We start from the raw sequence: 22,607 nt of genomic DNA, 5'->3' as shown, positions 1-22,607 counted from the left end.
GCACGCAAGCCTCCCCACCAACGGCAAGGTCTATGGTTTATGGGGACGACGTCTAGAATATGACTACAGAAAATCATCCTCAACATTGCAGTCCTACCCATTCACAAATTAAAACTTTGCAAAATACTGTCATGGAAGCTGTTTTCATCACAGATCCAGAAGCTGGAGACCTCTCTGTCATATACTGTATACAAAATGATACCAACCACTTTCCTATTCACTTTCAAGCAGCTTCAACTGCCAATCAAGGTTTTGCTTGCAGTTATAATAAACAAGGTCTCAAGGTTAGAGAGAGGTGGAAGTGAAGAAGGCGGGGGAGGAAACAGAAATACAGAGGGGGGAAGGAGGAGATGGACAGAGAGGAAGGGAGGAGGAAATGTGGAGAGAGAGAGAGAGGGGGGGGGTGGGAGGGGGCGGAGGGAGGGAGGGATAGGGAGGGAGGGAGGGAGGGAGGGAGAGAGAGAGAGAAGAGGGGGTGAAGGAGGAAGGAAGAGAGAAATTTGATAAGGAAGCAAGGCAGCATTAACAAATTCATCATATAAGGATTAAACTGATCTTGACGGTAGTCTGGCCCGATCAGCCATAGATAGTGGTACTGTGTATGTGAGGTGTGCTTACTTGTGTGAATACGAAAGGGTTTCTTTTCTAATGAAGGCTTTGGCCACACACTTAATGTGTAACAGTCTTTTTGTTGTGCCTGTTTGCAAATTGTGTCACCTTTACAGTGAATAGCAATCTATCCTTCCCATAATTGCTGATAATATTTCTGCTTCCTGTGCAGAATGTCTGACTGTATAAAACATCAAATTTTTTAGAGGTTATAATTTCTATGATTAATGGTTCAAGTGCACTTGTGTGCAAAACTTCACGACGAAATTAACTTTTGCACGATGTGTCACTGCCAGTTAACACAGCTCGACAAAATTTGGACCGTACATAGAAAGAACTGCTACATTATAGCACAGAAGATATCTGAAAGAAGTACTGAATGTGACGAACAGAAACGACACTTTTATTCAAAGACTTAAGTCACAGCAATTTACAATGGACCCATGGACATTACAAAAAGTGGGTCATGATTCTTATTAGGGCATGTGATTGCCATTACAAAAAGTGGGTCATGATTCGTATTAGGGCATGTGATTACCACGGACATTGATGCATGCTCTGCAACGTGCTTCCATGCTGACCACAAGACTGGTGAGAACTTTTAGTGGACGGTGTTTCATTCCTCCACCAGTGTTGTTGTTAAGTGGTGGATGGTAATTGTTGCATGTGGACATGCTGCAATACATCTTCCAAACGCATCACAATGCGAACGTGCTTGATGAGATTCCAGTTGGGGAAACAGACAGACCAGACCATTCACCGAATATTCTCTTGTACCAAGAGCTCCTCCAATTTGTGCAGCTTGATACGGTCACACAATGTCATCCACATAAATGAAGTAAGGGCCATATACACCCGACACAATGCACATCGGGAAGGAGTACAAGGTCACAATAACACTGATCGTGACTGTGTTACAAGATTTGGAGGACAGTACGTTCTTGCAACATTACGTCTCCCCACACAACACCTTGACCAACAAAATAATCAAGCTTGACAATGTTCCTAGGTGCATTATATGTTCCCAACTCTCACTGTATGAGGTTCCGTAACAGTATTCCTGTACTACACCTAACTTCCATAATGCATACATGAACTGCAGATCTGGACAACCGTTTCTGAGTGGTGCAGGACTACTTTATGAACTATCCAGCACATCACAACTCATTTATCGTATCTATTTATCATAGGTTGTTGTTCTCTGGTCAGATATTACAATTAGCTCCACTAAACATGCATCGACACCTCGAAATAGTAAATAATTTTTGAAAATGTACTTTCCCGTAACATAAAAAATAATATTTGGAGCTTCTGCAACAACTCAGCTGTTTCATTTCGATATAGTACCACCTTTTGGAAAGTTTTCATTGCAGAAATGAAGGAGTTTAATGTGGACTACCTTGATTAACTTGTAGAGAACTTATTAGTGAGCAAGGCATTTAAACTCAGTTTTATGGAGGTATAGGTAGTTACAATTTTTAAGCAGAAACCACGCATCAGCTACCTTGGTATATTAAAAGCAGAGTTGTTTTTAAGGTAACAGCCCCTCTTAGCATCTGTGTGGAATTAAGTTTCAAAACAACTCACCTTCTGTGTCCTCTGTTCTGGCGGTGCAGCTCCCCTTTCCTTAACTCGCCCCCTGTCCCTCTCCCTTTCACGTTCTCTGTCTCGTTCTTTGTCACGCTGCTGCTGAGATGCAACCCAGTTCTCAACAAGTGGAATATTCCCGCCTTGCACAGGCAGAGAGACTGGAGGCACTCTTTCCACCTGTAGCGGATCTGTCTTGCGCACAACACTGTCAGTTTCACCCGCTGCCTTTGCTGCTTCCATATCTTCTCTTCGTCCAAAATCTACACACAACTGTTTTGGATTGGAGACAGGCCACCTTATACCATGGAGCGCATGCCGTGTCTCCCTTGCTTGTTCCTCTGTTTCGTACTATGTAACAAACAACATCTCATTAGCAAATCCAACCTTCCTCATAATTTGCAAGACAGCTTAAGTTCACATCTTTATATAATTATATGATTTTGCAAATGACCTTATACATAGAATGAACTTTTTGTTGTTCAAAAATGACATTCCCATAAATAAATAACTGACATCAAACAAACCACAATGCTAACAGAGTGTTATGATGATTTAAAGAGTACTGAATAATCAAACACACAAAAACTGACAAAAATTTGCTATAACATTTTATTCATCATAGCTCCTGCATTCAGAAATTTTCTCTGCAGAGTAACTGAAAGTTGGTTTGTGAATGGAAATCTTTGAGTGGCTAGCAGCAACACAGCTGAATATATAAAACTGAAACCAGTTATAATGGTGTCAAAGGGACCGATGGTTTACAGTCATTATAGACGCTGGTAGCACGAACTGTGTTTTTGCTTTGTTTTTTGATAAAAATTTGCATATTTGTAAGTTTCAGGCTGCCACAGAGTAACAGTCCACATAGTATTTGTGGAAAGGGATTGAAGAGAAATTTTTCTGATGTTTATGCACTGCATATAGCAAGAAAATGCTAGTAAAATGTAAAAATCTTCTAATACATGAAGAAAATAGCAACTATATAACTTATTCAATAACATCAAACATGTTCTTGGATAATGAATGAGGCAAATGTTGAGCATGTTTAAAACTTACTGTAAGTGTTTCATAGTATAACAGACGTGAATGACAATTTGTGACGAAGCAAGCGGGGATATTTTTACTTCTCTTGTTTTGCCATCTGTCTCCTTAAAATTCATTTTTCCATGTCCGACTAATTACCATTAACATGCGCAAGTATAATCTGCATTTTCATAAAAGAGAAAGAGTGGCCCTCAGTTTTAAAGAATATAACACTAGATCTAATTTCGTGCTTAGTTTTATGTATGTAGTTGATTTTCTAATTTATTTTGACTATTCCTAGTTAATATCTTTCACTGCAGGGTGAAATCAGTAATTGTTTTGTAACTCAAATTCTACTGCTGACTTATAAACAAATATAAATTCTATAATAATTGTAAACATTTGGAGGAACAATTAATTGTATGAAACTTCCTGGCAGATTAAAAATGTGTGCCCGACCGAGACTCGAACTCGGGACCTTTGCCTTTCGCGGGCAAGTGCTCTACCAACTGAGCTACCGAAGCACGACTCACGCCCGGTACTCACAGCTTTACTTCTGCCAGTACCTCGTCTCCTACCTTCCAAACTTTACAGGAGCTCTCCTGCGAACCTTGCAGAACTAGCACTCCTGAAAGAAAGGATATTGCGGAGACATGGCTTAGCCACAGCCTGGGGGATGTTTCCAGAATGAGATTTTTCACTCTGCAGCGGAGTGTGCGCTGATATGAAACTTCCTGGCAGATTAAAACTGTGTGCCCGACCGAGACTCGAACTCGGGATCTTTGCCTTTCGCGGGCAAGTGCTCTACCAACTGAGCTACCGAAGCACGACTCACGCCCGGTACTCACAGCTTTACTTCTGCCAGTACCTCGTCTCCTACCTTCCAAACTTTACAGGAGCTCTCCTGCGAACCTTGCAGAACTAGCACTCCTGAAAGAAAGGATATTGCGGAGACATGGCTTAGCCACAGCCTGGGGGATGTTTCCAGAATGAGATTTTTCACTCTGCAGCGGAGTGTGCGCTGATATGAAACTTCCTGGCAGATTAAAACTGTGTGCCGGACCGAGACTCGAACTCGGGACCTTTGCCTTTCGCGGGCAAGTGCTCTACCAACTGAGCTACCGAAGCACGACTCACGCCCGGTACTCACAGCTTTACTTCTGCCAGTACCTCGTCTCCTACCTTCCAAACTTTACAGGAGCTCTCCTGCGAACCTTGGAAGGTAGGAGACGAGGTACTGGCAGAAGTAAAGCTGTGAGTACCGGGCGTGAGTCGTGCTTCGGTAGCTCAGTTGGTAGAGCACTTGCCCGCGAAAGGCAAAGGTCCCGAGTTCGAGTCTCGGTCCGGCACACAGTTTTAATCTGCCAGGAAGTTTCATATCAGCGCACACTCCGCTGCAGAGTGAAAAATCTCATTCTGGAAACATCCCCCAGGCTGTGGCTAAGCCATGTCTCCGCAATATCCTTTCTTTCAGGAGTGCTAGTTCTGCAAGGTTCGCAGGAGAGCTCCTGTAAAGTTTGGAAGGTAGGAGACGAGGTACTGGCAGAAGTAAAGCTGTGAGTACCGAGCGTGAGTCGTGCTTCGGTAGCTCAGTTGGTAGAGCACTTGCCCGCGAAAGGCAAAGGTCCCGAGTTCGAGTCTCGGTCGGGCACACAGTTTTAATCTGCCAGGAAGTTTCATATCAGCGCACACTCCGCTGCAGAGTGAAAAATCTCATTCTGGAATTAATTGTATGCTTAAAGGATCTATTTGGCTCTATTCGAGAACATGTTAGCAAAGCCAGCTTTTAATTAATTCCAAAGTATTTAACAGTTTTGTCACAAGTATTGTTTGTGTAACAATATTTGTTAATTTCATAATTTAAACAAATAATTCAGTCTAACTCTTGTAGTAGAAGAAAATGCTAAAAAGAACAAATTTTTCGATGTATTCAGTTAATTTAACTTCGAACAATGTGTAGTTTCAGTACCTATTATTGTGAGGATATTTAAGGGCCCGATTTTTGGTCCCGAGACAGTCAGTCCACGGCCGACTTTCAGACAAGAAACCTGTGTTGGTTAGATGAACAACTATGCATAATCTTAACTGTGAAATAAGTGTAACACAATTATTCCATGTTTTAAAACAATGGCAGTGTCTGTTTAATACATACCGCAATTTATTTGAAAGACTGAACTGTGTGGTTAGGCTTTTTCTGCTCGTAGATGTTCAACAGTAAACTATTGCAGCAGTCTGTGCATGTTTGCCTACAACCTATTAATGGGGCTTATCGAAAGTTAAACAATAGTGCACTGGCCTTATTACTGTGTATTATTGGGGGTTATAACAGTTAAAGTAAAGAACTGTGAAACGCAACTGTGCACGTGTCAGCTACATTATTTACAGCAGCCAGTGTCGAAATTACAAACCCCATTTTTCACCCAGTGTAGCAACGCAAGTACGTCGACACCGAGGACAATCAATGAAAAAATAAAGCAGGCAAATGTCACAAACTCCATTCTAGTTACTGTATTACAAAAATTAATCATAAGTCCCAAAATGAAAAGGTAGTATTCTATACATAATTACACAAAGGCCTACACTTTCTCCTGTGTTTCTCTTCAAAATTTTGTAAAAATGTGATGTACTGTACCTAATTCATTGGAAGTATCTAATACAGATAAGGACAAAACAAGAGTAATTCCACTTCTGTACTTAAAAAAAATTACCACCACTGGAATTTAATTTTTTCGTTTTCTACATCACAGCAAGACAATTTGTATTTAATTTTTGAAGCAGTTGCTTTAACTTTAAAAATGCAATACAGTAACATATAGTACATTATACTGTTCTGCTTCAGATAATTGGTCATTTTTGTTTGCTTTTTGTATTTAAGGCGTACATACGCATTTTGCTTTTGATGAGTCATTTGTTTTAATGCCTCATTTGAAACCAACATTCTACAGAAAACAAGATTTTGAAAATAAGCATTACATTCTTGTTAGTAGTTCCCAAATATGTGACAAACAAAAATGAACATTGGATGTTATAGCAAACATAATTCTCAGAAAATGTAGTAAAAAATAATTTGTTTTATAAGATAAGTCACAATAAGCGAGTCGTACTAAGCAACATTTAAATAGAGTGCTTACATAGGATTTAGACAGAACATCAGATTTTGCTGTTATGGGCAATGCATTGCTACAAGGGGTGTCACTATGAATGGTATTGACTGTATATAAATCAGTAGTGAGCATCTGCGAGCACTAATAATCTGATGAACAACAATCACTTTCCTAGTCCAATGACATAACATGGAATTCTAGGACACTTTCTGAGCTGCTAAATTCAATGTCAAATGCTTTATCGCTATCTATGTTTGAACACACTATGTACTAGTGGCGATAAGCAACCATAATTTGGCTGACACTCTGGAGGTGAACAGTACGTATTTCTATCACTTGTACACACTATTCTCAGCAAACAACAAATGCAAACAGAATTTAAATCTTTTAAAGTTTGCTACACTGCCCACTTAAAGCAAGAAAGAAGAGAATACTAATGAGGTTAGGCATCAAAGCAACACAATATTACCTGCACAAAACATTTTGATTTTATTTTATCAATCCAGAAGCCATCTTCAACAATAGTGCCGGTCCTTGCAAGCAATTCCTTCAGTTGGTGAACTGTGAAAGGCCGTACCAAATTGGTTATAAACAATATGTCAGACACCCTGTTTTTTGGAGGACTGGGGGAACGCTGCAAGGTCCGGGCATCATCAGACACAATTGAGATCTTCCTCACAGCAAACCTATCTGAAAAAACATAACCAGTGCTGTATTAATCTTCAGATATAATAAAAAGGGCATCCACAGCAAAAAGGCAGAAGACAGACAGGAAAATAGTCATTCTCAAAACAAATGGTTCATTAGTAGCAGACAAACAAACAGGCAGGCACCAAAAATCACAACATGTTGCCTGCTCTCCATAGGAATAATGCCAACTTTCATTTCTGGGACAACTGCAATGATTCTATCGATTCTGAAGACACTATTAATTTGTGTGTAACTTTTCCATCATCATTCCATAATGCCCGTACTTAAAATTCATTAATACAAATTTATAAAATCAAATAATTGAATGCAAGAGGAAATGTGATTTTTCTTAGAAGTTAATTTGTAATTTAGTGGTCATCCAATAAATGGAATCATTTGAAGAAAACAAAATTATTTGGACACAACACGACTGTTATTAACAGAAATCTAAATCAAATATACTTGATAAGGAGTAAAATCATAATTTTCGATGGGAATTTACTACTACTACTACTACTACTACTACTACTACTACTACACTAGACTCTCGATAATCCGACCATTTCTGGCACATATGGGTGTCTGATTAGTGGAACTGCCGGATTATTGAGTGTCTGAAATTTATTTTATTCATTTATTTTGTTTTTATTTATTTTGAAAACATAGGGGATATAGCGTACTGTACTTTATTAAACCGAAGGATACAATTTTAAAACACACAGGATATACTTTATTAAGGCCAAAAATACAATAATTTTCAAAGAAAACTTTGTCCTTGAGTGTATAATTTTTAACTGTCGCAATGATGACACGTGACGGTGGCTTGCTTTATCACGCAACCATTTTACAAGCATTTCACTGGTACCGCATGTATCTGGTCGTTGCATAATGTACCCTGCCAGGAAGACCTCTGGAACTTCAGCACCAACAGTGTGAGAAATCTTCATGCTCTCTCCTCCTGTATCCTCTTCTTCATCACTTTAAGCATTACTTTCTTGCACGCTTTTCATTATTTCTTCATATGTTAAAGATTGGTCCGTCTCACAGTTTTCTTCATTCGGCCACTTAGAGGGGGGACAGAGAGAGGGAGAGGGGGAGAGAGAGAGGGGGGAGAGAGAGGGGGGGGAGACAGAGAGGGGGGAGACAGAGAGGGGGGAGACAGAGAGGGGGGAGACAGAGAGGGGGGAGACAGAGAGGGGGGAGACAGAGAGGGGGGAGACAGAGAGGGGGGAGAGAGAGGGGGGAGAGAGAGGGGGGGACAGAGAGGGGGGAGTGAGGGGGGGAAGTGAGAGAGAGGTGTGTGTGTGTGTGTGTGTGTGTGTGTGTGTGTCACTACAGATAGTGAAGGACTGTCCTGAGCAGAAGCGGACATGGTCCAGTGTGCGCAAGATGGCTACCAATTCTGCAGTAAAAACACTACACCCATCTGGCAAGGAACGAAGTTCCGTGTGTCTCACATAGGTGTAAGCATAACCAGTGTGACTAGCAACCATGGAGCTATCAGTATAAATCACTTCTGAACCCTGGAATGAACTGAGGAGGCAGTAGAATTGGTGGCAAAGGGCCTCTGGAGGGATAGAATCCTTTGAATTGGTGGAGAGATCAAAACAGACCTGTGGCCGAGAGACACACCACGGAGGGGGATGCGCATGTGACGAGAAAAAGAGGCGGTAAAGGGAAGTGCTGGAGCTCAGAAAAGAGTGACTGAATGCAGGCAGCCATGGTAAGCCCACACCGTGGTCGCCGCTGCGGGAGATTGATCTCCATGTCTGGATAAAGAAGACCATAATTAGGGTGCTTTGGGGGGCAGCGAATGCGGAGTGTGTGAGATATCAGCTGATGTTGGCACAAGACTCGCAGCGGTGGAATCCCCTGCCTGTGCAAGAAGGCTAATCAGAGGGCTAGTCCGCAAGGCACCAGTCGCAAGTCGTACCCCACAATGGTGGATGGGGTCTAGTATCTGCAATGTCGAAGGTATCTAAGGACCATAGACAGGACTCCTGTAGTCCAAACGAGACTGGATCAGTGCTTTGTACAATCACAAGGGAATAGAGCGGTCTGCACCCCAGGTGGTACTGCACAGACATCTAAGACCATTGAGATGTAACCAATGCGCCCTCTTTAGCTGGCGAAGATGAGGGAGCCATGTCAACCGGACATCGAAGACCAGACCCAAGAAGCAACGGATGTGAACCACCTCAAAGGATTGGCCATCGAGGAACAGGTCTGGATGGTGATGGACTGTACAGCGATGGCACAAATGCACAACACACGACCTGGCCACCGAAAACTGAAAGCCATGGGAGAGAGTCCAAGATTGCACCTGGTAGATTGCCCCCTGTAGACGGTGTTCTGCAGCACCCATGACGGAGGAAGCAACATAGATACAAAAATCATTAGGGAGACACTGTTGGCCAAGCAGCCGCCCCCAGTCCATCAATGGCGACGAGAAAGAGAGGGACACTTAGCATGGAACCCTGTGGAACCTCTTTTTCTTGCCCATGGGAAGTGCTGTAGGAGGAACCAACTTAGACCCAGAAAGAGCGACAAGAAATAAAGTTACGGATAAAAACAGGCAGAGCGCCAGGAAGGCCCCATTCGCGAAGGGTGGTGAGGATGTGGTGGTGCCAGGTGATGATGTAGGCTTTATGTAAAGACTTCAATGAGGTGTTGCCGATGGGCAAAAGCCGACCAGACTACAGACTCCAAAAGGACCAAGTTATCCACTGTAGAGCAGCCACAGCAAAAACCACCTTGAGTCGATGACAAAAGGTCACGGGATTCAAGGATCCAAAACAGCCGCTGACTCAGCAAGCGTTCAAGGAGCTGGCAGAGGGTATTGGCAAGGCTAACTGGATGGTAGCTATCCAATCTAATAAGTGGCTTCCCAGGCTTCAACACTGGAATAACAATGCTTTCCTGCCACTGGATAGGTAATACCCCCTCACTCCACAGACGGTTGAAAAGGGTCAGTATACGACAGTGGCCAGCCACCGAAAAGTGTTGGAGCATTTGGTTATGTATCCGATTCGGTCAAGGAGCTGTGTCAGGACAAAGGGCGAGGGCGCTGGCGGATTCCCACTTGCTAAATGGGGCACTATAAGGCTCCAAGCAGTGAGAAATGAAAGACAAAGGCAGTCGTTCCGAGCGCTCTTTCAGGAGGAGGAGGAACGTGGGCGGATACTGAGTCGATGCAGAGGCTTGGGCAAAATGTTGAGCGAAATGCTCTGCGACAAAGTCTGGATGGGTAAGGACAACACCAGGCACAGAAATTCCTGCAACGCTGGTGGGAGGACAATGGCCAAATATTCGCCTGAGTTTCGCCCAGACTTGTGAAGAGAGGGCGTGCTTTCCTATGGCAGCCAAATATCGTTCCCAGCAAATCCGTTTATGAAATTTGATTAGGTAACGGGCGTGGGCACAGAATAGTTTTAAGACCAGAAGGAGAGCAGTAGAAGAGTACCGCTTGAAGCATTGAAGAGCACAGCGGCGGTCTTCTATGGCCGCAGCAATTCCTGGAGTCCACCAAGGGACCATCTTCCGATGGGGGGGGGGGGGGGACCCGAGGAAGAAGGGATGGCTGAAACAGCTGAGGAAAGAATGGCGGTAGTCAGTCTGTGTAGACTCATCAATACTACTGTCTGTTAGTACAGAGGGGGTGGTAGCAGAGGAGAAGGCACCCCAGTCAGCCTTACAGAAGGCCCATCTGGGAGGGTGACGGAGTGAGATATACTGAAGGAAGGTCGAAGCAATCCGATAATGATTGCTGTCACATAAGTCATTGTGGACACCCCACTGAATGGAGGGAAGAAGGCCAGGACTGTAGATGGAGAGGTCAATGGCAGAGAAAGTGCCGTGTGCCACACAAAAGGGTATGGGAGTGCCGGTATTTAGGAGACAGAGGTCAAGCCCTGCCAGAACAGCTTCAACTGTCCTACCCAGTGCAGTAGTCATGTGGCTACCCCAAAGAGGGTTGTGGGCATTAAAGTCCCCTAGAAGCAGGAAGGGAGAAGGGAGTTGTTGAAGAAGGGTGGTTAGGGCAAGGGATGTAGGCGGCCTGTCAGGTGGGAGGTAAGGATTACAAATTGTGATTGGAGTTGCCAGATGGACCCTGACAGCAATTGCTTCCAGAGTGGCATGGAGGGAACCCATTTACTAACAATGTCCTTGCAGACCTAGGCGCAAACACCACCAGAAGCCTGCAAGAGGCCAATTCAGTTTCAACAGAAAGCATGGAACCCACGAAGGGTGGGTCAGTAGGAATTGACAAAATGGGTCTCCTGGAGAGCAATGCATGCAGCAGAGTATGAGGAAAGACGGGGCTGCAACTCCAGGTGACGCAAATAGCCATTAAAATTCCACTGGAGGATTCTCAAGCTGGAGTCCAAATGGGAAGCAAACGGACCGGAGCCGGACACACCGCCGAGTCGCCATCCGTCACCGAAAAGGATGGGGTAATGTCCATACAGGTGGGGGTCAGACTCTGTTGGTTCGTTGACTGGAGGAGGGGAAGGTGGCACCTCAGGGGGTAACAGAAGGGCCTTGCCCTTGTTCTTGTGTTTCTGCTTCTTCTCTTGTGAAGGAATAGAAGGGCAGACTGCAGTAAGGTCGGGCACAGAATTACACCAGGCAATCTTGGCACCCACCAGCCACGGATCGCACAGCCGACGTGAGCTGCAGATCGCCTTTCAGTGGGGTGCTAGGAAGAGGAGTCCTGGGAGGGAGCTCCAGTACCGGCAGCTGCCGAAGAAGAGGAGCGCTTTTCCAGTGGGGGAGGGGGAGCAGCACCTGAAGGCGTGGGGTATGGGTACTGATGGGGAGGGGAAGGGGGAAGAGTGAAGGTGAGGAGGAAGGTGTGGGGTGAATGGGGCAGGGCTTGGAAGAGGAGGGGGTAGGAGAGGGAATGGACGTAACTGAATCAAAAGTAGAAGTTTTAGGCACGGGATGGAGCCGGTCGTACCTTCGACAAGCCTCAGCGTAGGTAAGTTGATCTACAGTCTTGTAATCTTGAATCCGTCGTTCTTTCACATACACCGGGCATGCTGGTGAGCGTTGAGGAAGCTGCGCATTACAATTTACGCCCACTGGCGGGAGAGCACAGGCACTCCCCTCATGGAGGGGGCGCCTGCAGTCACAGCAGAGGGGATCATTGGTGCAGCGGGAAGACGTGTCCAAACTGTAAGTATTTAAAGCATCTCATTGGTGGTGGAATGTAAGGTTTTACATCACACCGATACACCAACACCTTTACCTTGTCTGAGAGGGTATTCCCCTCGGAGGCCAGGATAAAGGCGCCCGTATCAGTGAGATTGTTTTTAGGGCTTCGCTGTACATGGCAGATAAATCGGACTCCTCGCTGCTCGAGGTTTGCACAGATCTCCTCGTCAGTTTGGAGAAAAAGACCCCAGTGGAAAATGATGCCCTGTACAGGGTTCAAAGATTGGTAGGGTGCGATGGAGACTGGGATGTCACAAAGATGGTCACAAGTACGCGGGGCTTCAGATTGGGCAGCAGCTGATGTCTTTATGAGCGAAGAACCAGACTGCATTTTACTCATGGATTCCACTTTGCCATACTTATCTTCAATCGTCTCCATGAAAAACAAAGGTTGTGGCAAAACTTTCGCCATCTGTCCTGGTACACACCAGGTACTGAGGGAAAGGTTTCAACCCAAGCCGGGGAGCTTGACGCTCTTCCTATGGGGTGGCCAGGTAGGGGAAGGCCGAAGGAGGAGTGTCATGTCTTCTATCACTCAGAGACGGCCACAGAATCACCAGGATGTTGAAGCTTTTGTTGTTTCATGTGTACAGCAACTGCCCTAGAACCACTCACTCTGACCAGGGGCTCACCCGGCCACAGCAAGGGCCGTCTAGCACGGTGGCCATTGCCAGGAGTTCTGATACCCCAAAATGATGAGCATCAACTCCTTGGCATACACGAAGCGTTAACAGCTCAGGTACTAGCAGTGTGATCCCTGTGTTGTCAGGGGGCTCAGTTAAGTGGGTACTTAACAACCCCACCACATGGACTGGCTACCGTGCTGGTGACCTAGCAGGAAGTGGGCCAAGGTGCAAGGGGAAAAGGGAGAGGAGGGGGAGATGAGCCTGCACCATGGAAACTAGGTTGGGAGTTCATCCCCAAATGGCTCACATTGAACAGAAAATGTTGGAAATGGAGATCAAACCCCAAGGGGACCAAACACGCCGAAAAGGAGATGGAAACAGCAAACTAAACAATAGCACATACCAAAACATTGCTGGGAGGACAGCCAGGTCAACATGAAGTCCACTAAGAGGGAAAGGAGGGGGCAGGGAGAAAGAAGCAAGGATAGGGAAGGAGAGAGACAGGGATGGTAATGCAGTCTGGAAAAAGGAAGGAGACTGCAATAGCTTAGGGGCCCGTGCGTGCCACAAACATACAAACAAAAGGGACTGTGGGCCCCTGGGGGGAATTTGCTATGTTAAAAGTGTCAGCATTGTACAATCATTGGAGCTTTAGGCAGGTCTTTGTTGTAACGTGTTAGGTTTCACGGCTGAGTACTACATCTCATTATGTGGCATGTATCTTAAATAGACTCTTCAACCGTCACACATGGCATGCCATCAGATCATTGGGCACACTGGCACATCGTTGCTTTTGTACACTTTTTATTTTGCAAACAGGTTCTTACACACACTATCTTTCCAAATTCGGCTTTGCCAGATCATGTACAATACCAGTAACTGAAAATTGGTTACATTTTTTATATTTATATTCACATGCAGAAAATAAAGCTATTTCAAACTATCTCCAACAAAATACTTAATCTGGATTAGTATTAAGTAATTTTGCGTTTTTGCACTTTGAGGTAGAATTCACATCTATTTCGCAAAACGCGAATTTTTCTGGTCCCTACTTATCACTAAAACTGGGTAGACATTTATTACCACTGCATATTTGGTGAATATTTAAACAATTACAAGGAACCCCTTGACTGTGAGGTCACAAGTTCAATATCTAGCAAGGTTCATTTGGAAGTGTTGCATTAACAATTATGACAGAAAAAACATTAGCTGCTAATGACTCACCATTTTCATCAGGAGGGTGACAGAAAATGAGTGTCCTAGAGGTGCACATATCAATCTTCTATAGTGTGTATGTATTACACTTCACAAACACATTCAAGAAATGTTCAAAGGAAACTATGAACTTCCATCATGAACACCAAATAAAAAATGGCACACCACAGTGATCACAAAGATTCACACCATCAAGATGAAAGGTGCACTCTTTGGGAGTTACATATTGTACCGAGGTTCAGCTAGGTACCCACTCTTTAAAGAATGCATGTAGAATCATACTGGTGTAACAGGGTGATGAGAACTGATGGAATGCAATGGCATGCAACTGAAGGCGAAACTGTCGTTGTGGAGCTTATCGTTAAACTGGTTATCCTTTAAGGAGCTACTGCAGATGATATGATATGTTTTATAGGCACAGAAAGAACAAACATCCAGAGGCTGAATTTGTCCAGTGGTTCAAATTGGTATAAATTGCGTGTCATACACTTTTCACGAGGGATAGTTTTGTCTAAAGGAGTGTGATATCTATACGCAGGCCAGGAATCGAGCAAAAGCACGTTATTTTGACCAGCTGTTGGCCAAAAGCAGTGCCAATACCATAGTTGTACTGCAAAATCTGTAGAACGCTGATTTTGAATCTGTAACGTGTAAGTCCTCATTAGCTTATTGCAGAGCCCTTTTGTGGGTAATGAGACCCGTACTTGCAAATGCTAGATAGGGCATACTAACTACTTAAGTAGAAATAGGATCAAAAATAAATTTATTTGCACTTTACAGCATCTCTTTCGGTGTGGTTGCTATACGTTGATTGGTTTCTCTTTCCAGTCACTATGGTGCGGGAACTATAACCAGTACAATGTGGCTGGTAGCCACAACTGTAAACAAATGATAATTTTAATGGCCCAAGGTGTGTAGAGTGGTTTACGGAAAGAAGCCCTGCCTTCCTCTCACAGGACAGCCATTTTACACCCGTGTTCTGCGAAAGCAGAACTGACATAAGGATCGCCAATCCCTTCTGGTGTTGTGAGACCGCTCTCACCTGTGGTAGAAATGTGGGAAACTGAAAGATTACTAGATTCAGTGTGTGCAAGCATTTTTGTACAATATACTCAATACTGATTACAAAAATGTGCAGAAAAACGTGACAATGTGGAGAGAAACAGGCACTAGTGTGAATCGGACAGGTATTAATTCATTCAATATATTTATAAATAAATGTGTATTTCATATATTTATAAGTAAATGTATATTTGTATAATACGTACTGCTATCAAATGAATACTGCTGTGTAACAAATAGTTCAAATGACATAACAATATGCTTGCACAAACTTAAGAACCAAAAATGGAAACCATTTCCTACAATTCTTGGATGACGATTTTCCCTTTCTACCTTTTGATTAGATGATTAACGAGGCACAACTGGAGCCAGTCAATATTTTACATTCAATGGGCTTGGGTAACACACTGAACTGTTCAAAACACACTTGAAAATAACCGAAGAAAGACTGTCCACAAGGCCAAAGTTCCTTGCAAAGACGGTGAAATTCACTATAGTCTTACCATTTACTAATGATACGATACAGCTGCTTTTTTTCTTCCTTGAAAAGAGTGCGAATACAATGTATGGCTATAAAATAATGGGACTGATGCTGTCACAGAGTAATGCCCAAAGACGAATGACCAATAGTTGTGACGTATGAAGTCTTCTCAGTCGAATGCGGCATCTCTGGTTTCTAGAAAAATCTGCATGGCCATGGCCTTCGCTTGTGTAAGAGCTGTTACTTTGTTTTCCCAGAAAAATGACAAGTGTAATAATATTCAACAAATAGTCATGAAGTTTCACATGAAACTTGGAAGAACTACTACTGAAACCTATCTATCTAAAAGAAGTACATGGAGAAGACAGTTTATCATACATGTGAGTTTGTGAGAGGTTCAGCCGTTTCAAGATGACTGAGAAGACGCTGGAAGGTGACACACAACCTGGATGCCCTTTAACATAAAAAATGGATGAAAATATTGTGAAATAGGTAATCTGATATGATCTGACCGTCGGTTGAATTTCTGATTGATTGTTGAAGCTGTAGGAATTGATCAAGAATGTAAGGCAAATTTTACGTAACCAATTTAACATGAGAAAAGTGTACGTGAAACTAGTGCCAAAAATTCTCACGATCAAACAAAAAGAAGCCTGTGAAAATGTTTGCACTGACACTTTGAGCAATGCAGAAAACGATCCTTATTTCTATGAAAAAGAGATAACATGTGACAAACCTTGCTTTTTCACTTATAATATAAAAACTAAGCACCAATCCGTGCATTGGAAGGGCCGAACTTCATTGAGAGTAGGAAAAGCTCGAACGAGCAAATGAAGATTCAAAGCGATGATTTTTTTTTAAAATATTTATGGGATTGTGTATGTTCACAGGTTTCCCGAAGGTAAAACTATTAACAGACTTACACTGAGGTTCTTGCTCCATGAGAAATTAAAAAGAAACCCAAACTGCGAAGAACAAGTCATGGGCTCAGCATCAAGACATTAAACCACCTCTTACCGCAGTGTTTGCTAAGAGGTTTCTAGTGAAATACAGCAACCTGTGTTAGAGCACACACTTTATTTGCCTGACCTAGCACCATGTGACTTATCTATTCCCAAAGGTAACATCTGCATTAAAAGGAATAACATTTCAATCCACTGAAGCAGAGAAAGAAAATGTGGCAGACGTTATCAAGAAGCTCACAGAGGAAGACTTGGTTGGTTGGTTGGTTTGGGGGAGGGGACCAAACAGTGAGGTCATCGGTCCTATCGGATTAGGGAAGAACATGGAAGGAAATCAGCCATGCCCTTTCAAAGGAACCATCCCGGCATTTGCCTGAAGTGATTTAGGGAAATTACAGAAAACCTAAATTAGGATGGCCAGGTGTGGGTTCGAACTGTCGCCCTCCCGAATGTGAGGAAGGCTTCCAGAAGCGTTTCCATCAATGGAAAAATCACATGGAGTGTTGCAGGGATAGAGGAGCAGAGTATATTGAGGGTGACAATAACTAAATGTGTATGTTTTTGGAGGGGGGGGGGGGGAGTTTCAGTTGTAGTCCCATTATATTCTAGTCAACCTCATAAAAGTACAAAATGGTTCACAAGACAAAAGGTTATGTCGATGTGCACAAAACAAAATGTGTGCTCCGTCACAATGGTACTGACGTAATCCTACCAAGAGGATTCTGTACCAAATAAAGTGAATTTGCAGTACAAAGATAGCAGAAAGCCTAAAAGATCTAAAAAGATGAGACTGCCGTATATAGTGCAACTAGGGGTGAAACAATTTAAAGAGAAAACATAAAGAAAGAAAGATGCAACTGTGTCATAGGGCTTATCAGGTATGAAATAAGAGGTTTGACATTCAATCAAATACATACAACATTCAGTGAAAGACTATGAAATACAGAAATTACATGATAAATACAAGAGACAGAATGCAAATACAGTAAGAATATAGGGATGGATGCAAGAGGTACAAAAGACCACAGTGCAAAGTTAAGGTCAAGATGAGCATCTTGTTTTAAATGATTCTTTGACTAGCATATTAAAATAAAATGTAACTATCTTTCATGAGTGCCATGATAATTAAGTATGGCAGACATACTTTGTTTTGTGATTTCTCTTTTACTGGGCACACTACTGTGAAATTTTAGGTAAGTTAATGAAGCAATGAACTTGCACATACTCTTCTGAAACTACTTACGGGAGTGCAGCTGGTAGACTTCATAAATGACCACTGATATTTTGACAGGTGACCAGTCTTTTTCAAGAAAAAAACTGCAGCTCTCTCTCTCGTAAACACTAGCACCACCACACAAAGATGACTGACACCAGAAGTTACCAATAGTGAAAAAAATTACTTAACAACAGGTGAAGTGACACTAACTCTGTCCCTCTGTTTTTTGACAAGGGATAGCAGGATTCCATGCAGAACTTAAGCAAAAACTCCCTCTCTATTTACAAGGTTACTTGCTAATTTAATTGCAACTATTTCCCTAATAACACTATCCCAGTACTATCCCAGTAGCTGGAAGTGCATGCACGAGTCTCCGTGTTTTTATATTCTATAGGATGACCAGTGCCAAGACAATTTGCTTGGCTGCTGTTAAGTGTGTGTGACACTTCTGCTCATTACACCACAACTCCACTACCCTGATAGTTTGCCCAATATATGAATTGCCACAAGCTAAGAGAACATGACAGACACCTGCCTTACACAAACCAAGATCATCCTTAATGGAACCTAAAAGGACACTAATCTTAAATGGCAGTCAGAAAACATATTTCAGATCATATTTCCACAAAATACAACTGAGTTTGTTGGAGATGCTCCCGGAGTAACACAGAAAGGGTGAAGACTTGGTACCAACTCAGTATTAACATCAATCACCCGGTGCACGGTTGGTCGATAGCACAACACAGTCTGATGTGTCTTTCACTGTATCCATTCTGACAGAAAATGACTTCAATATCGGTCAACTCAGCTGACAAACTCTCAAGGTCTGAAATGATGTGGGCCCTGTGAACCAAGTTAGGAAGTACCCCTTCACACTGAGCCGGATGGTGACAACTATAAGCCTGTACATACAAGCCTGTGTATGTAGGGTTCCTGTGAACAGTATGTAACAATCTCCTGACCGACAAATCAAGGAACGGAAAGCATCCATCCTTTTCCACTTCCATTGTGAAACAAATATACGGGTGGATTGTGTCCATGTGTTCTAAAGAGTTGTTCAAATTTTCACTGCCATGGGACTAACAACAATATATCTGGGGGGGGGGGGGGGGGAGAACCACACACAGGTTTCAAAGCCGATGACTCCAAAGCATATTTCTCAAAGTCTTCCGTAAACAAATCTTCAATAAAGGGTGACAACGGACTACCCATCGCAGTTCCACATGTCTGCACATAACACTGGTCATTGGGGGGAGGGGGGGGGGGGAAGGCAGAAGTCAACAGACGTGGAAATAGGTTCGTTAATTCAACATCAAACCTAACCTCAATCAACCATAACGAATCCGACAGAGGACATGAGTGAAGAGACGGACACTTTAAAACTTACTATAATATCAGAGTTATTCAAACACACTCCCTTTAATCAACATAAGAAATCTGCTAAGTTTTCAATGTGATGCTCACACCAACCAATTAGTTGGTTCAACCAAGTAGTAAAGTGTTTTGCTACACAATATGTCAGAGTACCAACATTACTCAAAACTGGACGAGAACGGTCTGCTCCATTGTGGATCTTTGGATGGCCATAGACCCTAGGAGGAACAGCACAATGGTTATTAAGCCTCCTGTGACTGTTAACCATTCTCTCAACTTCCTTGTTGCAGGAAGCTATGACCACTCTTATTAATAACTACTGTGCTGTTCTCCCTAGTTTATATTGCCTTCCGAAAATCCATAAAGGAGGGGATCCTCTTCATCAGATTGTGGATAACAATTAAAAACTTGGCAGATTTCTTGAATGTGCCTAAATGACTGATATTCTCATAAGTTTTGATGTGGTCTCTCTCTTCATTCATGTCTCTCTGTCTGATTTGTTACGGCTAACTAAGGTTAGGTTCAGAGTTGAATTAATGAACCTATTTCAATGTGTATTGACTTCCATTTTCTTTTTATTCAATGATTAGTACTACGAGAAAATAGATGGAGTTGCAGTGGAAGGCCCGTTGTCACCTATTATTGCAAATTTGTTTATGGAAGACTTCGAGAAATGTGCCATTGGCTTTGAAACTTGTTTTTTCCCCTTCTGATATGTCGAAGATACTTTTGTTGTAACAGCAGTGAGAATTTGAAAGACTTTTTGTATCTGCAGACCGATAGTCGTCACCAAACGGCTCTGCGTGGAGGGGTACTTCCTATCTTGGTTCATAAGGCTTACAGTATTTCAGATCCTGAGAGTTTGTTAGCCGAGTTAACCAATCCTGAGGTCACCTTCTGTCAGAATGGATACAGTGAAAGACACGTCAGATCTGCGTTGTGCTATCGACCAACCGTGCACCAGATGAGTGATTATAATACCGAGTCGGCACTGAGGTCTACAGCCTCCATAGCTTATGCAGGGAGCATCTCCAACACACTCAGTTGTATTTTGTGGAAATATGATATGAAATGTGCTTTCTGACCTGTGTCTAAGATAAATATACTTTTAGGTTCCATTCTGTCATATTCTAGCAAGTCATATATTGGTCACACTATCAGGACCGTGAACGACCAGTGCACTGAGCATTAAGCATCACACATGCTTACAACAGTTGAGCAGATCAGCTATTGCAGGATACTGTCTTGGCACTGGTCATCCTATGGAATATAACAACATTGAGACTCTGGCACCCATTTCCAACTATTGGAAAAGTGTTATTAGGGCAACAGTTAACATTAAATTAACAAGTAACTTTGTAACAATACAAGAGAAGGAAAGTTGCTACTCACCATATAGCAGAGATGCTGAACCACGATAGGAGTAATAAAAAGATTCACAAAAGCATAGCTTTCGGCCATTAAGGCCTTTGTCAGCAGTACACACACACACACACACACACACACAGCTCTCTGAGACTGCAGATGTGTGTCTAAGTTGAACTTGCGTGTGCGTGTGCGTGTGTGTGTGTGTGTGTGTGCGCGCGCGCGCGCGCGCCTGCCTATGTGTGTCTACTGCTGACAAAGGCCTTAATGGCTGAAAGCTATGTTTGTGTGAATCTTTTTATTGTGCCTATCGCGGCTCAGCATCTCCGCTATATGGTGAGTAGCAACTTTCCTTCTCTCGAATTGTTACATTCCACCGTGTATTTTCCATTGTTTGATTCAAGTAACTTTGTAAATAGAGATGAAGGTTTCTGCTTAAATTCTGCATGGAATCCTGCTCTTTCCCTTGTCAAAAAACAGAGGGACACAGTTAATGCTACTTCACCTGTTGTTTAGTAATTTTCACTACCGATAACTTCTGGTGTCAAGTCATCTTTAGTTGTGTGATGGTGCTGGTGTTTACATTGTGATTGTGTGTGTGTGTGTGTGTGTGTGTGTGTGTGTGTAGTTTTTGCCTTGAATATAACAGTGTGGTCACCTGTTGAAATATAATCAGTTGTTAATGTCACCCCACTGCATTCCCTTACGGTATTTGAACACTATAGGTAGAAACTCTGATGTCACTTACACATACTCGTTTTGAAAATTCACAATACAGAGCAGTGATTCCATTTAGATAAAGTGCAGTAGGTGATACATCGTATCAGCATAAAGATTTCATTCCAGAATAAAAGTACAAGCTTTACTCACTGTGATCATCTGCTGCTGACGTAGTGGGTCTGCTGGTGTCTGGCATCACTGCAAGTGGCCTCATCAATTCCTTTACCTCTGTAACTTTTGCTGACCAGCTTTCTTCCACTTCAATTTTAGTATCTTTACAGTTATCATCTTCAGTCAGCTGAACTTCTCCGGCAGAAAGTGGTTTGGCACCAGGAATCAAGTTCTGTAAGTACAGTTCAAACTTTTCAGACTAATAAAGTAAATGGAAAAATCAAGGGTTGTACTTCTTGTAACGGAAAAACTTAGAAATCCACATCTGTAATATGGAGGAAAAAAAAAATAAATAAATAAAATAAAATTACATGAGAAATATTCTTGTGTGCACTGAAGCGCAAACTGCAAACTCTTTATGTTTTAGTTTACTGTCTCATTTGTTTTGACCAAGTCCCTGAGACTAGCTACTTATAAACAAGTACTTATATTTGATTACCATGAACCTGTGACATAATTCATATTTATGAAACAGTAATTAAACATGGTGTGTCATAGAATTCATCAGGTGCTGACGCCACCCTGCACCACACCTCTGCCAGGCAGTCTGTTGCAAGTACAGCCTCTGTGATTCAACAACTGCACAGTCCAGTGAGCCAAGAAATATGCTGCAGAGGGCCTTCATGTAGATGAGACATGAGGACAGGTGGCGCGCACAACTACAACAGGGACTGGTCCTACTGCAGACTTTTTGCTGCATCCACTGCATCATATGCGGCCAATCAAATGCAATTATGCCTCTGCCCTGCGAGAATTTAGGCCCAAGCTGGCCCTGAGCTGGCCAGTTCTGTCGTAGCCGGTAATCTGGCGTCTTCCGTTACGGACCCAGCACTGCTTCCAACCACACGCTGCTTTCACCACCAGTGAACAGCACCAAGTTCGTCGACATGCTTGTGGGAACTGTTGGTATCATTCGATCACTCGATACTGTCAGATGCTTCTAATGAGACTGAAGGGACTTTGAAATCATATTGGTTTTGTTGGAAGTTTCATTCTGTTCAGGCTTACACTTCCCAGTGGAATTGCGGCCTTAGAATTTCTCAGTGTTCAGTCAAATAGAAGCACTGGATCACATCACAGAGAATATTTTTGTGTGTTCCAGGAAGAGAAGGACTGTGTTATTAAGCATTCAGTGAACTTACTGTTTAGTCGAAGATTTTCTTTCAGGTTTTTGCGATTTTT

At 42.8% G+C, this 22,607-nt stretch overlaps 1 protein-coding gene across 3 annotated transcripts in view; it reads right to left on the bottom strand.

Annotated features, from left to right (window-relative positions):
• The window catches only part of LOC126235882 (apoptotic chromatin condensation inducer in the nucleus), a 114,387-nt gene that overhangs the window by 36,872 nt on the left and 54,908 nt on the right, over positions 1–22,607 (bottom strand). For all 3 annotated transcript variants that reach the window (XR_007544828.1, XM_049944809.1, XM_049944810.1), the window contains exons 8-10: positions 21,405–21,597; positions 6,796–7,016; positions 2,197–2,547 (exon numbers count right to left, since the gene is read on the bottom strand). Coding sequence is in view for 2 of the 3 variants with exons in the window: in XM_049944809.1 (XP_049800766.1) it covers positions 2,197–2,547; positions 6,796–7,016; positions 21,405–21,597 (765 nt within the window). In the remaining variant the exon portion in view is untranslated. The remainder of the gene's footprint in view (positions 1–2,196; positions 2,548–6,795; positions 7,017–21,404; positions 21,598–22,607) is intronic.

Source organism: Schistocerca nitens, chromosome 2, assembly GCF_023898315.1.
Source record: "Schistocerca nitens isolate TAMUIC-IGC-003100 chromosome 2, iqSchNite1.1, whole genome shotgun sequence".
Lineage (NCBI taxonomy): Eukaryota > Metazoa > Arthropoda > Insecta > Orthoptera > Acrididae > Schistocerca > Schistocerca nitens.
This window is presented reverse-complemented; position numbering and strand designations above follow the sequence as displayed.